The 17,921-nt window shown below is 38.0% G+C and overlaps 2 protein-coding genes across 2 annotated transcripts; one reads left to right on the forward strand and one right to left on the reverse strand.

Moving 5' to 3' along the window:
• Positions 1–760: 760 nt before the first annotated feature.
• Positions 761–1,744, reverse strand: LOC141631670 (uncharacterized). Its single transcript, XM_074444309.1, has one exon. It carries the CDS (start codon positions 1,742–1,744, stop codon positions 761–763), a length of 984 nt encoding a protein of 327 aa, XP_074300410.1.
• Positions 1,745–15,825: 14,081 nt separating this feature from the next.
• Positions 15,826–17,810, forward strand: LOC141631671 (uncharacterized). Its single transcript, XM_074444310.1, has 2 exons — positions 15,826–16,874; positions 16,979–17,810. Exons 1-2 carry the CDS (start codon positions 15,826–15,828, stop codon positions 17,808–17,810), a joined length of 1,881 nt encoding a protein of 626 aa, XP_074300411.1.
• The last annotated feature ends 111 nt before the right edge of the window (positions 17,811–17,921 follow it).

Consider the following 17,921-nt stretch of genomic DNA (forward strand, 5'->3'; position numbering starts at 1 on the left):
GTCATCAACAATAGTTAAAAAATAACGTGCACCACACGATGAAGGAGTACGATAAGATCCCCACAAATCACAATGAATTAATTCAAAAAAATCCGAGGCACGCTTATTATTAGAAGTAAAGCTATGACGATGTTGTTTTGCATAATGACAAACCTCACACACTAAATCCTTGTTCGAATTCAAACTACTAAAGAAAGGAATATGCTGCACTACTTTATTCGACGGATGACCGAGACGCCGATGCCAAAGATCAAAAGTGCCTCCCTTTGTCACGCTATTCAACACCGAAGTTCTTGTCACCGCACTAATCCAATATAGTCCATCCCGTAACTCACCGGCTCCAATCGTCGTCCTCGAGGAACGGTCCTGAATAAGACAAGAAGATTTAGCAAATTCAAAACATAGATTAGTGTCCGATGCAAGTTGCGAAATAGATAATAAATTGCACGTTAAACTCGGAATATAGAGCACGTCATGAAGAGTAAGAAACTCATTTATGTAGACTGAACCAGTTACGGTGGCCACGATTTGCTGCCCATTTGGTAAACAAACGGGTCTGCCAATTATAGTTTTATGGTCTTCCAAGCATGACAAGGTACCCGTCACATGGTTAGAAGCTCCGGAGTCAAGTATCCAATTACACGTACCACTTAGGCGCTCGGAATTGAGGAGAGAATGAGCTGAAGGACCCATTACTGCATTGGCGTGAACAGCTTCTTTGTCACGTCCAGTCCCCGAAACAGAGCCAGTAGCCGAGCCGTTACCCCCGAACCCGAACCGGTGCGCACGTGTTATTACCACCACGGAACCGCTCCCAACCGATGACCGATAGCGACGATAGTCGGCCGAGTGCGTGGCTGTCTCCCCACCATTCTGGAAAGCGATTAGTCTTAAAGAAACAGTTAGCAACATCATGACCACGGGTCTCACAATAAGGGCAGATCAATTTCTGATGACGATCACTCCGCTCCTTCTCGCGCTGAGCACGCCAATCAGGGCGAGAGGAAGACAAGGCAAACGCTGCAACATCACTGGTATCCGCGGGCGTTGTCTCTGCCCGTAAGCGTTCTTCTTGTAATACAACATGATAAGCACGACTAAGAGTCGGGAGGGGATCAAATTGAAATTGTTGAGAGCGGATATTACCATACAAGGAACTGTCGAGGCCCATAAAGAATTGGTGGAGACGTTCGTTATCTAAACGGTTAATCGCATCGGTTCCAAGATCACACTTACAATCTCCGCATTTGCAAGCGAATGGCGGTTCATGGACAATCAACGCATCCCATAAGGTTTGTAATTTACCAAAATAAGTAGTGACATCCATACCTTTAGTTTGGACACAATTCTTCAATTGAGTTTTGAGACTGTGAATTAGAGTTGCGTCAACCACAGAAAATCGAGCCTTCAGATTGGCCCAGAGGGCAGCAGCATCTTCACCGTAAGGTATGGTGGGTAAAAGCGCCGGATCGATCATATTCCGAATCCACTGCACAAGCGTACAGTGAACAACCTCCCAGTTGTCAAGAGTCACCGGGTCGGTAGGCTTTTTCAAGGTACCATCAACAAAGCCGAATTTTCGACGAGATTTTAGCGACATACGCATCGATTTTTGCCAATCTTGGTAATTGTATCGGGTTAGCATTATGTTAGAGATTTTTGCGCTAGGCACATCATGGGATCCAAGATAATAAGGACTAGAAGAGTCGATTTTAGGGGTGGGGATGTCATCGTCCCCTGCCATGTCGAGAGATTTGATGATTTTCGTGATTAGGTGCGTTTTAGGGTTAGGGTTTGATTGTTGTGGAGAATCCCTGATACCATGTTAAGGTAGTATAAGGGAAAGGTGTGTTTATTATTATGCCATCAACAAGGCTTAAATAGGAGTCATAATACAATAGAAACTTGCAAGGCAAGGCAAGTATACGGCAAGAAATAGGAAAGACATAACAATATGGAAATAGCATAATAATAGCTTAAGCATAATAATATACGGTATTCCTAATATTATTAGCTTGTCAGTTTGGAATTTGTACGACGGTTAAGACAGTTTGACATTATTTATACAATTCAGTTAAATTACTACTCTTTCAATATTTGTCTTATGATATTTACTAACTCAGACAATCGAGATTGTAACAGCTCTATTCATTTGGGGATGCCTTGCTAAAGACTCTTAGATAAATGAGGGTATTGCAAACGCCACCCCCGCGCGCACCCGCGAAACTACGACACTCTGCCCATGGAGCATAAAAACACGTCAGGAGTTCGTAACCGGTTTATAAGGCTTATAAATCGAGGAAAGGTTTGAACAAGCCTGCAATTAGGAGTCGCTACCAAATTATTGTGGAAATTTGGAAATCGTTCGAATCAACTTTATGCTATGTAAAATTAAGCACAAAGTAAAAGATGACATAAACATTAAAGATAAAGATTCGTTCCCCCTTTAGCATTCCATGTCTATAATGACTCTTGTAATGCCAACGAATACGGATGTTCACAAAGATTTGAGTAAGGGGTGAGGATATGTATTGGAATAATTGAACACTCAATCCCGCCCGCTCGTAACGACCTCTACTAATCGATTTCGATTATCATTTACTTTGATTATATCGATTATATGCATGCTATGTAACAATTAACGGGTTAATCCTGACGTGTGAAATTAACTATGTCGGTTAAGTTTAGCAAACAAAATTGAGCAAGTAGAAGTAGGAATTTTGATTTTTTTTACATGCGAAACAATAAACATACAATGTATACAAATGAACGAATGCATGATAAATAGAAAATGCCAAATATTAATAATAAGGCTAGTAGCTACTAATCAATCAATCAATCAATATATATAACTAAAGGAGGCTTTTTTTTTCTAATTATACTATTAGCATTAGAATTAGGAGATAACTAATTATTTACAATTTTTCTATTATAATTAGGAATATAATTTTCCTATTAGAAATGAAAATTAATTAATTATTTTACAATTTTCCTATCAGAAATAGAAAATAAATTAACAATTTATTAAGACTTTTTTTTCTAATTATACTATTAGAATTAGGAGATAATAATCATTTAAATTTTTTCTATTATAATTAGGAATATGATTTTCCTATTAGAAATAAGAATTAATTAATTATTTAACAATTTTATTATTAGGAACAGGAAATAAATTAATTATCTGCAAGTTATTAATATTAAAAAAATATTCATTAGTATATGTTCACTTTTTATTAAATTAGAAGGAAAAAAAACCTTTGATATATTTATAATATCCAATTTTATAACAACTTCCGATTAAAAAAATGAGGTATTATGAGGCTAAAAGGCCCTAGGCCGAACTGGGTTGTGACAAATGTGCATGATTAATACGTACTACATAGAATTTACTCATGTAAAGAGTAAAATGAACGCTGAAATATGCCCCTACGTCTTTTGTTATTGCTAATGTCATATTTATTTATACATATTACGAAGTTTATTTTTCAAATGTCATATGTATTTCTCCTACTAATTTTAAAGTTACTTCCCTAACAATACACTTCAACTTCTATAGATAATTTATTATAATATTATTTACATTCATTTGTCATTATATAAAAGTATATGAATCAAAATTTAAATAACATATTCACAAATTATTGATAAGTATAAAGTTTGATATCTATTTTTCAAGGAGTATTAAAAGATAAAGAAAGTTGCTGTTAATTTGCGAATCGAAATATAATATTATGACAAATTAGTAAATGTTTTGAAAAACTTTATTGTGCGATTGTTTTACAATTTAAAGTAAAAATGGTACCACGAGTAGTAAAATAGATTTGAATGAGGCTTGAAGGTAAATTAGATACACTTATTATAGACATATGTATAAGGTTAAGATGCAATTCAAGCAACGATCAACATTAAAAAAAAAAATTCATGAAAACCAAATAAAAGGGTAAGAGTAGTCTTTCCCTAACATAGTGAAGACCGTCTCTCTCAAGCTTTTCTTCTGATAAATTTACATGCATAAAAAGCGGTATTATTCAATTATATAGAGCAAACTAATTATTGTTAATGTTATATATTTTTTCTTTTGTGTGTAAATTGAGCACATCATCACTATAATTTAGAGAGAGATACGAATTGGGGAAGGGTAAGACATATTCGACATGCATAATACGATGCTTTAACTACCTTTAGGCAAAAATATAAAAATAAATAAAAGTTTAAACCTAAAAGGGGGTCACATACTTGCCAAATCTTCTATAATTCTCTACCGCATTAATATTCTCATGAAGTTTATGACATTTATTTCATATTAATAAAAAAATTAATTATACTGCTTCGTACAATTTGTGATTTATAACTTTTAGCTAACTTATTTGAACTTGCTTAAATTTATATATTTTAAGTGAAGAATATTAATTATAAATATGATATAGATAAAGTTTGATCTTTAATTTTCTCAGAGATAAAAAAAAACTCAATTTTTATTTTCTTATAATATACTAATTAAAGGTCATAATGTAAAACAGAAAATTACACCACAATCTACTATTTCAATATGTCGATGATCAACACTCAAAATAGCACATTTGTTATTCAAATAGTGTAAAAACTCTCAAAATGCTAAAAAAAATGTTCAATCTGTCGTTATCAAACAAAACCTAAGTTTCTACATTTTTTTTGTCATGTTCAACTTAATCTTTTTGGGATGTAAAAATGATGAAGTTCAGAAAGTAACGGTTAGTTTTCTGTTAGTTAGATGGACTTTTCAAGAGAGAGAAAAAAGCATTGCATTTTAGACCGTTTTATGTGTGAACCGAAGGGATTAAGTAGTGGGCTAAAGGTTGTTTCGAGTGGGAATGAGGTTGATTGCGACGAGTTGGTTGACTAAAGTTTTTCCTTACTAGATCTAGAAAGGGGATAATAATTATGAGATAATAAAATTTGAAGAAAAAAATGACAATAAAAATGAGATGGGGGTACTAAGATTTATATATGCAAAATGAAATAAATAGAAAAGTTCGTATATATATATAATATTCAAACTTATTCAGTTTACAAACATAGTACCCAAACACTTTGTTTGAGTATTTGGAATGGAGGTAGGGGAGGGGATGAGAAAAAGACTAGGAAGGGAATGGGAGAGAGATAAGAGGGAAGATTGCTTCTTAAACTTTTGATCTTTGTTGAAGGAGAAATAAATTGTCTTCGATAAGGGAGACGAGGATCCATATATATCATCTGGAGTAAATTGGTGTTTCATGGAGGTGAATGTAATTTATGACTTCTTAAACGTAAAACGTAGCAGAAAAGTAGTGATAGTGGTAGTGGATTGTTGGTTGTTTCAAGTAGTAAGAACTAATCACAGTGGCTGATGTTTTATTTTGCGGGTAAATTAGTGGGGTGGAGGGAGAGTGCATTTGTGGAAGGGTGATGAGTTTAACGAGGATAGTGATAATAAATAAGGTTATTTATCAGCAAAGCATCGCTTGCATTAAAACATATAGGTAACATGAATAATAACAAGAAACCTCAAAAGATCATATTGATAAACTTAATCTTGACCCCATCAATCCAAATTAAATTCAAATCATAATTCTAACGACATTGTCGAGAGCAAGGGTTAGTTTTCATTGGATTGTGGATTTTTCTAGAAGTAGTGGTTTAGTTTTTCACTTGGTTGGATAAATTTGAGAGAAGTTTCGAAGACAAGGATCGATCTTTCAAGGTATGAGATTGTTTTAGATCATGTGTGTGAATAAGGAAGAAAAATAGGGGTCTGCGTGAAGGATTTTTTTTCAAATGAGAAGATGGGGGGCAAGACTATTGTTATAGGGGGTGTCATAAGTAGCCCCAACTATGTAATATTGCGTTGGAATTTGGTTCACATTCAAAGATACGTCTATAGTTTCACCGGGAGATGTAACATTTAACTACCTGTAAATATTTTTACGTAACTAGCATTTGACCCAATAATTATTATTGTTTTCCTTGACCAATTTAAAAACAAACAGGTATTAATGAACAAAATTTAAAAACTCTCAGTCCCAAGTATCATATATTTAAACTCCATATTGGTTTTATTTTCTTAAAAAAAAACAACATTGTCGAGAGTATGGGATAGTTTACATTGGATGGTGAATTTTTCTAGAAGTAGGGGTTTAGTTTTTCACTTCGTTGGATAAATTTGAGATAAGTTTCGGAGACAATGATCGATCTTTCAAGAGATTAGATTGTTTTAGATCATGTGTGTAAATAGGGAAGAAAAATAGGGGTTTGCGTGAATGATTTTGTTTCAAATGAGAAGATGGGGGCCAAGACTATTGCTATAGACAAGAGGAGGGGGGAGGGGGGGTGTTCATAAGCAGCCCTAGCCATGTAGTATTGCGTCGGAATTTGGTTCACATTCAAACGTACTTATATAGTTTTACCGCGAGATATAACATTCTAACTACCTCTAAATGTTTTTACATAATTACAATTTGATCCAGCAATGATTAAATTATGGTTGTTAGTCGAAAGAAGGAGATTTTTTGCATCATTGAGTTGATTATGCAGAGTAGATATTATTGTTTTCCTTGACCAATTGAAAAATAAACAGGTATTAATGAACAAATTCTAAAAACTATCAGTCCAAGTATCATATGTATAAACTTCATATTGGTTTTATTTTCCTAAAAAAAGTATTTTATTAATCAAACTCTCTTTTATTCTTATGTCAATATTATGTTAACGGGAATTATTTGTTGGTCATGCGGCATATATAAAATCTTAGACATGAACGATGTACTATATGTCTATATTCCATTTCATTGTGAAATTTATCACACATTATTTTAATATTCGTGCAACGCACGGGCAAGAAAACTAGTTAGGGTGCTAATACGAGATATTAGTTGATTAATATTAATTAACGATAGTTACGGCCTAAACAAACCGAGTCCAGGGACAGAACCCAATTAAGAATACTCGTAGTTAATGGTGCGCCCCTTTTGAAGAGGCGCTTCACCTGATGCGGCCGTTCTTAGGTGATTTCTGATTGTGGAACTTTTAGATTCACCTTTTTACGTTATGTCAATTGATTTATTAAAATATTTGTATTATTTATGAATTTTGATTTGGTTTAATAAATAGAAAAGAAAGGAAAAGATAGAAACGATAAGAATGCAGAAAGGACAAGATAATAAAAGATAATAAAAGATAACAAATAAAAGATTGAAGAAAAGATTTAAATAAATAAAAAGATAAAATAGATAAGAAAAGACAAAAATAAAATAGAAAAAAATAAAAGAGAAAAAAGAAAAAAAATAACAAAAGATAGAAAAGGTAATAAAAGATAAAAAGATAGAGAAAACATAAAAGATCAAATTGAAATAACAATTCTAAATTATCTAACACCGATTATTAGAGATCTTGAACCATAATTTAAAAAAAATAAGAAATGATTTTGAAGTAGCTTTAGAACAAGACCGATTAATATTGATTATTAAAATTATCTTAAATAAATCTAAAAGAAATAAATTTTGAATCTTGAAAATTGAATTAGAAAATTAAAACTCAAAAGAATTGATATTAAACCTTCTAAAATTAATTACTAGAAATCTAAATCGAAAGATTTGATTAAGTGAATCTAAATAGTCTAAGATTGAATTATTAGAGATCTAAAATCTAATTTTTCAAATTAAAGATTAGAACTTTGGAAAAACGAATTAAACATTGAAAAAGGATGATTAATTGAAAACGATTGAAAGATTAACGAAAATAAATCATATAACATTGATTTTCGAGATCTAAAATCATAATCATGTTAAAAAGATTGGAACTTTAAATTTAAATTAATAAAATAAATGATTCATTAATGATAATAAACCATATAACATTAATTGTTAAAAATCTAAAATCAAAATCTCATAAAAAAGGAATATTAAAATAAAACTAATAAAAAGTTGGATCTAATATGATGTACTACATAAAACATGATTTACAATAAAAAAGAAAAAAAAAGATGAGATTATTACACCCTCGGAATTTACTTGCTAGACAAAAGACGAGATGACGAAAGACAGTTTTATAACGAAAATCGTTGCTCGACTGCTATGTAGTTTATGTTAAGAGTGCCCTTAAAAAGGATGGATTAAAACTTGTTTTAAAAGAGTATAGTTGGTCAAATAGGTCTGTCTAATGAAACGAGACAGGTACCACGATAGGAATTGGGTTAATGTAGTCGAGTGATCAAGCACGTAGATGTCAAAGAGTAGTAATAAGGCCTAGATTAATGCAAAGAGAGGGAAGAGAAGTGAAGCAAAATCAACTTTGGTGTGAGTTGAGAGGAGACCTAAAGGTCTCTATTTATATTAGACGAGGGAAGGAAACTCGGTTTTTGTGGTTGATGAGCGACGCTGTATTCTGCGTCAAAATAACGCTTGTCCAATTGGTAAGGAACAATCTACATCCGCTTGTCCAATTTTGCAAGAATTTTATCAATGGCGAAGGCTCGATGGTCAATGTAACACCCTGCTTAGGAAGGAGCCTTTGACTAAACCTGACAAAACCAACCCGATTCGATTGACCCGATCCGAAAAGGCTGACCTGGGACTCAAAATTGACCCGAACTACAACTCTCAACTTTGACCCGAAACCCGAATTTATCCGACCCGAACATGACCCGAACTTTGTTGACACGGAAGTCGGAATAGACCCGGCCCGAAACCACCCGACCAGAAAACGACCCGACAAAACACAACACTAATTGAATAAAAAAAAACTTAAAAGACTAATTTAAAAGCACACTTAATATTGTTAATGTTAAAAATAAAGAATCAATCATCAAAACTGAACTAAAATAGGTAATAATACTAAACGTACTTTTTTCTATCTTAATCGTTGACCCGAAAATGACCCAAACCCGAAATAACCAGACCCACTTTGACCCGAAAATAACCCGACCAACATACCCGAAAACACCCGAAATAACCCGATAATATGAGAGACCCGAATTGGTCCAACCCGAACCCGGCCCTTTAACCCGTTTTGCCAGGTCTACCTTTGACAAGACATTCCCGACTAAATGAAGGTGTTACCATCTCGGTAACCCGAGGCAGTGAATAACAAAGTAAAAGCAATCAAGGTACTTTAAATAAAAGATTACATCATTACTAACTCTGTCTCAAACCGGACAATTACAAGTTCCAAAACCAACTGATAGTTTAAATGTATACAGCGGAAATAAAAGAGTAATATAAATGTCTCTCGTGACTCCTAGACTCGAGTTAGCTCGGCAGCATCGTCCAGCACCCCCAATACAGCATCAACAATAGCAACTAACCTGAACCTGCTCTATTAATTGCTCCTCATTCAACCTGAAATTATTGAATGGATCAACACATGCCACCCCGGAAAAAGGTGACAATTTAACACAGACAAACTCACGTCAACCACGGGTTGAGTAGGGATATAAATAAAAGTACTAAATAAATAAATATCAGAGAACAGAAATGCACAAGTAAATAATAACTGCAGCATCCATAATAATGTCACACAATAACATTGAGTGGTCGGTATCCCGTCTAATTAATACGGGCCAACCGCCACCCCTGGCCTATTAGCATGTATGGCATAAATAACTCCCTGGCACCGTGTTAATACCAATATGATACACTCCCTATCACCGTACCAACATATATATAACACAACTCCATAATCATACTGGCACAACTCCCAAGCACCGTGCCCCACAATACCGTCCAGAATGGGGCATGTCCCTGTCACCACTTCTCATAAACACGGCAATAGAATATACACAACCAAGCAAGAGTAATAATAATTACCAATGCAACGATCACATTAGAGGAAAACACACCTGCCATACTACAATAATTCGATCGACCAACTGCCAGACTTACGAAAAAGTCGATCAACAAGTTATTTTGGTCGATCGGCTATAATACACCAACACACACAATGCGGCTTTTGTACGATAACAAACAAAATATTAGTGAGTAGGTGTAACACCCCCTTCTTACCCGGCCAAGGTAATTAGGAAATTTTACCGTCTCGGTTTCCCGAGGCATTGAAATCGGAGTTACAATTAAGAAACTTTTTAAATAAATAACAAGTTTAGTGATTACATAAACATAAACAAATGAATAAATGAAATACAACTCGTCTATGACAAATCATCCACCTAGTGGCTATGTACTCGACTCGAAAGTTCGTAGTGTGGCCCGAATCCCGATCATGTCAACAAGCAACACTTTTACTCAACTTGTTCCCCATATGATCAGAAATATCATATGGATCGACACAGGCCACCCCAAAAATAGGTGACAATTACACAGACACACAACATATCAGTTTTAATAAATAAAGTGAGACATGACACAAAGTGTGTGAGTATGTAACATGACTATGTTATGAATGAGACGCTATCAAACAACCAACACACCGGTACCGGGACACGTCCAAACGGACCCATAACCACCGGTGCCAGGGACACGCCCACGAGACCACACCACACAAACAGGTACCGGGACATGACTAGACGTACCGGGCGCGGAAGTCAACCGGGTCCCCTGCTAGACGTCGTGTCTCAACTACACGAGTCCCTTCGTACTCAAGTCATTAATGTGCACATCCCTCTTGGAGTGGAAAGCTCCAAGAGGCGACCCGATCACGTCTGCTCAACAACAAGTAACCAACACAAACCGTCATGCCCACGAATATACATGTCGAACACCACAAATGTAAGATACCACACAATATGCCAATTCTCGATTCATCATGATACACATTTCCAAATATGATATGCAATACGTCTCATATAATGCAAATAATGACAAATGACCCACTAACAAACATACACATTATTGAAACTAAATAGGATGAACCTACCTTATAGCAATCCCGCTAAACAATAAAGCAACCAGATACAAATGTGCTCCTGCATAAAGTCGGCACATAATTACGATAATTAAATATAATTACTAAGTAATCTAATTAAATTACAATTATATAATTTAATATAATTAAATTCAAATCCCGACTCACATCCCCGCTAAACATGCTTCAAAACCCGACTCATAACCCACTATACAATAACTAAAACCCATCTTAAAGTTTCACTCAGACACTCACCAACATAAGGTTTAAACCGTGTGCTTGGCCACGGAGACCGCCCCCCTCAACACCCTTAACCACTGCAACACTCTAGTCCACCACCACCGTGGACCACCTCCTCACCACCTTTGGCCACGGTGGCCAGCCGCCTAGATCACCGCCTCACACCACTCCCCAAAACAGCGGCAACCACAATAACAATAACGGCCCAACAATAACACAACCACTCACCACAAACATGCACCAAACGCCACCAAGACGGCCACCACTCGAACCACCACCCTATCTGGCCACGACCTGCCCAGCACCTACAACCACCGCTAAACCGAGCCCAACCACCAAACACGATACCAACAATAACAACTCAACACTGACACGTCTGTCGTATACCTGTCAAAAATAAACTAACTCAACTAACTATATAGCTAGGGAAGTCAGGTCGATCTCCACAGGGAGGCAAGATAATCGTAGAAGTCCGTCTATTTGGTCACAAATGGGGGGGTTGTTTGATTTGTTATCTAAACTACGAGATTTAAGGGAAAGAGGAATAAAGGGTAAGAGCAATAAAAGCAGAGAAAAAGGATAAAACTATCAGATAGAGAGGGACATGTCAGGATTTCGGTTCACTACGGTAGTCCGGTGACTCAAATTGTAAATGACTCGAGGCGAATTAATGTAAGACGGATGTTGAAGGGTCCTTTCGATCCACTTTCTATCCTAAAATACCGCTAACTTAACTTTCATTCTCGTCGGGGTAGTCTCATCGTTCATAGAGCCTATTTAGTCCAATCTTTCGATCTAGGATTAATTTTAGCCAGATTAAAGGTTAACTCAGAAGTGTGCACTCAACTAAGTTGAATAAATACAGTTAAATTGCTATGGTGACAGAGTCTCGTAATTATTTCATCTGTTTCATTTACTACATCGTCACTTTCCTACCGCAGATCCCCTAATCCCAACATGAAAGGGGTTTAGCTACTCATGTCGCTAATTAAACTAACAGCAGATAGATTTCCAGCAGTAAACATTATGAAATAACAAGCAAAAAGCGTAAAGAGAAATTAGGGCAAGAGAATTAAATGGAATAACAGGCAATTAAAACAACAAAGGATTAATTATTATTAAAGGAAGAGAGAGGAATTACAATCAATGCGAATCCGGCGTAAAGAACACAAAATCCGAGCAAGAATAATCCCAAAAGTAAGGTTACAGTGGAAACAAAGTAACGCAGTAAAGTTTCTTGATAGATAAAAAGAATAGATAAAAAGATAGATAATAAAATGTCTAATAACCTAGTTAACATAGGTTTAAATAGGAAAAGCAATTAAGTTTTGCGAAATAAACAACACACGGCCTAATTAAAGGCCTATAACAGCGAAACCACTCGATCGAATGGATTAAAACCACTTGTAGGCACGGAAAATTTATTAATGTGCCGAATAAATAAAATAGATTAATTATTTTGAGTTAATACTAAATTTTAACTTAATTTAATTATTTTGTTCCGATTAAATGAAATATGGGCCGATTCGGATTACAAAAGGAGTTGTTCGGATCACTAAATCCAGAAATAATCAAATTTGGGCCAAGGTTGCTAATAAACCCACAAATGGGCCTGTGACCACCAAAGTCCAACAAGAAGATTTGAAACTCTATAAATAGAGCTCTCCTCATTCATGCAAAGGGTTGGAAATTCATAATTGCAAAGGAGCTAGAGAGAACAAGGTACAAATTCCTACAAATCCTCTCTGTCAAAATCATTGCAAGCAGTCAACAAGCACATCAAATCGTGCCGCCTGCGTTGAAGATTCAATCACAAGTTCAAACCTTCAAGAGAGATTCAAGTCATCGCGACCCTCTCAAGAAATCAAATTTACATCGCGCGTAGAGCAACTAAATTTGTCTACACGCGTACCCCTCACGTGTACCCCGTACACGTACCCCTTACGGCATATTAGAATCAGAGGATACATTAGAGATTGTACACGTACTTTTGATATTTATTAATAAAATTTAATTGTTTCCTTGTTTTGTATTTCAGTTATCGCAATATAAAATTTGCTGTTACAAATTTTGGTGAACCCGACGTGAAAATCTCTACCTCTCATCTCTACTGCTGTTTTATTCAAGTCTACCAAAACAAGAAGATGTCTACTAAGCAAAACATCTCCTCCAGTCCATCCAAGAAGACCTGCGCAGATATCCTGCAGGGTACCCCCATTGCTGCTACCTACCCTACTACGCAGTCAGTTGGCATCTCCACAAGAGGAATGGCGAAGAAGGCTGCTGTCAATACTGCTGCTGCCAGTCTACGCTCTGCACACGTCCCAACTAGGCCGCGCAAGTTCTCTGTCGCCTCCATAGCCGCGCTAACGGGCGACGCTCTGGCCGCCTCTTCTCCTTCACGCGAGGAGACTAGAAGTGTTAAGGTTGACAAGAAGGTTTCTCCATGCAAACCCAAAGCGTCGCCAAAGAAGAAAGAAACCTCAACTCCTAACGTTGCTTCAGTCATGGTGATAAGTGGCGATACTCTTGAGGATCGAATGCAGAAAATGAATGATCTCCTTGAAAAGATGATGAAGGAGAGTGAAGAAAAGAACAAGAAAATTGATGAGCTCCAAAAAGAGGTGGTGGCACTCCGTGACAGGAAGGCCGAGAGCGAGCATGGTGACACCGATAGGGATGTTGATAGCGATAGAGAAGTTGGCGAGGATATGGAAAAGCCAAAGAATGAGATCAACAACTTCACTGAAGAGAAGCTGCAGGAGTTAATAACCAAGACGATCAAGTGTCAGTTGGATGATAGCTCGACAAGTAGTGGACGCTACATCAAGCCTTACACTAAGAGCATTGACAGTCTGCGCATGCCATCTGGCTATCAGCCTCCAAAATTTCAACAGTTTGACGGGAAGGGGAACCCAAAGCAACACATCGCCCACTTCGTCGAGACATGCAACAATGCTGGAACAGAAGGTGATCGTTTGGTAAAGCAGTTCGTTCGTTCGCTCAAAGGGATCGCGTTCGACTGTTATTACGATCCGGACTCGAGTCAATTGACAGTTGGGGTCACATGGAAGATGAATTCCTCAACAGATTCTACAAAGACCAGACGTGTCGTCAAAGCATGAGCGAATTGACAAAGACAACTCAATGGCAAGATGAGCCTGTCGTCGATTACAACAACGGTGGCGTGCGCCGAGTCCTGGAATGTAAGGATCGCTTAAGTGAAGCGTCAGCAGATTGAAATGTGCGTCAACGGGATGAAATGGGACATTCTTTACATCCCGAAAGGGATCATGCCAAAGAGCTTCCAAGACCTGGCTACCCGCGCCCATGACATGGAGATCACAATCAAAGAACATGGTAGTGCTCGACCAAGTTCTTCTAAGGTGCAAAGTGAAAAGAAGGAGTTCAAGAAAGCGATAAGAACTCCAAATCGTCGACAATGGAAACAATGGTCGTCGAAACCAAAGCAGTTGCACTGTCAAAATCTCGTCAAAGCCTAAGTATGAAAAGAAGAAAGAGTCATTCTCTTACAACTACCAACGAGACAAGCCTACATTGAAAGAGTTTCAGGCTAAGAAATATCCATTCCCGATTCGACTTGTCCGGAATGCTTGATGACCTCTTGGAAAAGAAGGTTATACAATTGCCAGAGTCCAAGCGCCCGAGCAAGCAAACAAGACAAACGATCCTAATTCTTTGTCGTTATCATAGGTGGTGAGTCATCCTATTGAAAAGTGTATAACACTCAAGGAGAAGATCATGCGGCTCTCAAGGAAGGGAAGATCATTCTTGACTTGGAGGACACAAGAACCACAAATCAAACTAATGTAGTCCGGAACAACTTGACGAGCCAATTATACGGCAAGGACAATGTGTGTATATGTTGCAGTTCGGAAGTTTTGAGCTGTGGCATTACGAGATCCAAGGGTCATTGCCGTCGCTACCTCCAATGTCATTGGAAGAAAAACTACCTCCTCAGAATAAGAATGAGGAAAAGAAGCATGAAGATGACGATGAAGGTTGGACTTTGGTTACGCGCAAGAAGTCAAAGAAACAAACAAGACAGATAGCGCAACCTGTTCACCGTCGAAAAAAACAATCAAAGAAGACTAAACCTCGTAAGACGAAGGGAAAGAAAAAGCCCAAAACAGTGATCAAACCACATGTCTTGCCTATCGATGTACTTGAGCAAGAACCACCGAGTCCCGTCACCTTAAAAGAATTCTTCCCACAAGACTTCTTAAACAAGGTTACCGTGTGCACCGTCTCAGCTACGGAAGGTGGTGATGATAAAAAGAAGATAGAGGAAGGAGGCCCAGATGATGCGGTATTACCACAACAGTTGCATTCTGAAAAGGAGAACGAAATAGTGGCTGCTCTTGACGCCCTTCCTACAAACATGGGATGGAAGCAAATCTTTCATCTACCTAAAGAGAAGCGTCAGCTGATAATTCAAGGACTTGAGAAGCCCGAGTTGTATGCGGGCAAGATGAAAGAAAAAATTGAGCCTCTTGAGCAATCAACTGGATGTGTCTCATGCAATGCGGCCTTGAGTTTGGGGATGAGGATTTACTTCTTGGATCCAAGCCTCACAACAGGCCACTTTATGTGTCCGGATACATCCGGGGGCAAAAGGTCAAGCGCATCTTAATAGATGGAGGATCAGGAGTCAATCTCATGCCAAAAGCAACCATGAACGAATTAGGGATCACGATGGACGAACTCTCCAGTAGTCGAACAATGATTCATGGTTTCAACTTGAATGGAGAGCGCGCAGTTGGCATGATCCGCGTGAACCTTACCATGGGTGATCTTTCTTCCGACACATTGTTCCATGTCATGGATGGCAAGACATCATTCAAACTATTGCTGGGACAACCTTGGAAGCATGAGAATGGAGTTGTCGCCTCAACCCTCCATCAATGCTTGAAATATTATCGTGGTGGTGAAAGAAAGATAGACGGAGATGCCAAACCTTTCTCTAAGGTCGACTCTTTCTTCGCTGATGCAAAATTCTTTGAAGAGAATGGTACTTCCAGTGAGTTCATGCCAACCACCATCTCTTCAACAGGAAAAGGGGGTAAGCGGGAAAAGAACATCATCAAAGAAGATAGTGCTGCAAATCCTGCTAAAGAAAATGATGATAAGAAAGATGTAGACAAGGCCAGCAAAACAGCTACTCCTGCCGCATCACCCAAGAAGCAAGAGACGACGCAGAAAACTACACCACCAGTACTACGCTACATCCCAAAGTCTCGCCGCAAAGATGGGGAGAGTCCTTTTGCAGAGTGTCTAACACCAAAGACAGAGCCTAAGGATAAAAAGTCAAGTCTGATGTTCAAGCAGGAATGGGTGGCCAAAGTCGTTACACCTCTACCAAGTTCATCTCAAACGAAGATTGTGAGACCTCCTCTGAATGGTTTTGTCTGTTCATCCAGTCAATCGTCAAGTGAGGGAAACAAGGGGATATTTGATTCCAATGCTTACAAGCTACTGGCAAAGGCTGGATATGACTTTACAAATCCGACTCCTCTCGGCAAAGTTATAGAAGTTGAGCCGTACGGTCTGAACAAAGCGCAACATGAAGTGTTCAAGCAAGATGGGAGCTTCATGGTGACCAGGGCCAGGCTCGGATATGAGTCTCCTGCGCCTGTGAAGATTGGTGCTCGTAGAAAAGGGGCTACTTTGCGTCTTCTCAAAGACATCACAAAAGAGAAGAGGTCGAAGAAAATGAAGGAGAGGAAAAGATGCATCCATATTCAGTCTTCGATCGAATAAGTCCACCTGCAGAGAAGTGTCGTCCTTCTATATTTACAAGGCTAGGGAGACCAAGTGTTTCAACCAAACACATTTCTGTCTTTACCAGGCTTGGCAATCAAGGAGAAAGTAAAGTCAAAGTGTCAACACCTTCGTTGCGCATAAACAAGAAGGGTGCAATACATGAACGCTTGGGCGGTCCATCAAAAACAGTCTTCAGTCGACTAGGGGCTCCCAAGAAGAATAGTGGCAAGGGTTATCCTCTCTCAACTTCTGCAACACAAAATGAAGAAGAAGTAAGAGTAAGCGATGACTTGAGAAGCGCAATACCATCTCGTATGAAGCGTATGCAAGTAGTGGATATCATCCAGCATGAGCCACTCAAAGCAAGGAGACGCGTACTAGTTCTCAAAGGCCAGTCAAAAAATGCTGAGCCTATTCCTTCATCTTCACGACCTTCTGGTGTAAAGAAGCCAAGAGATTTAGAAGTTACTACGTCGTCATATCACATCACAGTAGAAGAGGTACCTGATGAGAGTGAAGAAGTTGAGGCCGATGAGGCCCCGGAAACACTTGAAGACGGGGGGCAATCGACTGTGGATGAACTCAAGGAGCTCAACTTGGGAACTAGGGAAGATCCTCGACCCATTTATATTAGTGCTCTGCTGACTAAAGAAGAAGAAGAGGAGTACTACAAGTTATTGGTCGAGTACAAGGATGTCTTCGCTTGGAGCTATAAAGAGATGCCTGGACTTAGCCCAAAAATTGCAGTTCATCGTCTAGCAATCAAGAAAGGCACCAGTCCCAAAAAGCAACCTCAACGTCGTTTCAGGCCGAAGCTTGTACCTGAAATTGAAAGGGAAGTCAATAAACTCATTGAAGCAGGTTTCATTCGAGAAGTCAAATATTCTACCTGGATAGCAAACATTGTCCCGGTTTAAAAAAGAATGGACAATCTGCGCATATGTGTCGACTTCAGAGACCTTAATGATGCGTGCCCGAAGGATGACTTCCCTTTGCGATTCTGAGTTGATGATTGACGCAACCACCGG

The sequence above is a fragment of the Silene latifolia genome, chromosome Y, assembly GCF_048544455.1.
Source record: "Silene latifolia isolate original U9 population chromosome Y, ASM4854445v1, whole genome shotgun sequence".
Classification (NCBI taxonomy): Eukaryota; Viridiplantae; Streptophyta; class Magnoliopsida; order Caryophyllales; family Caryophyllaceae; genus Silene; species Silene latifolia.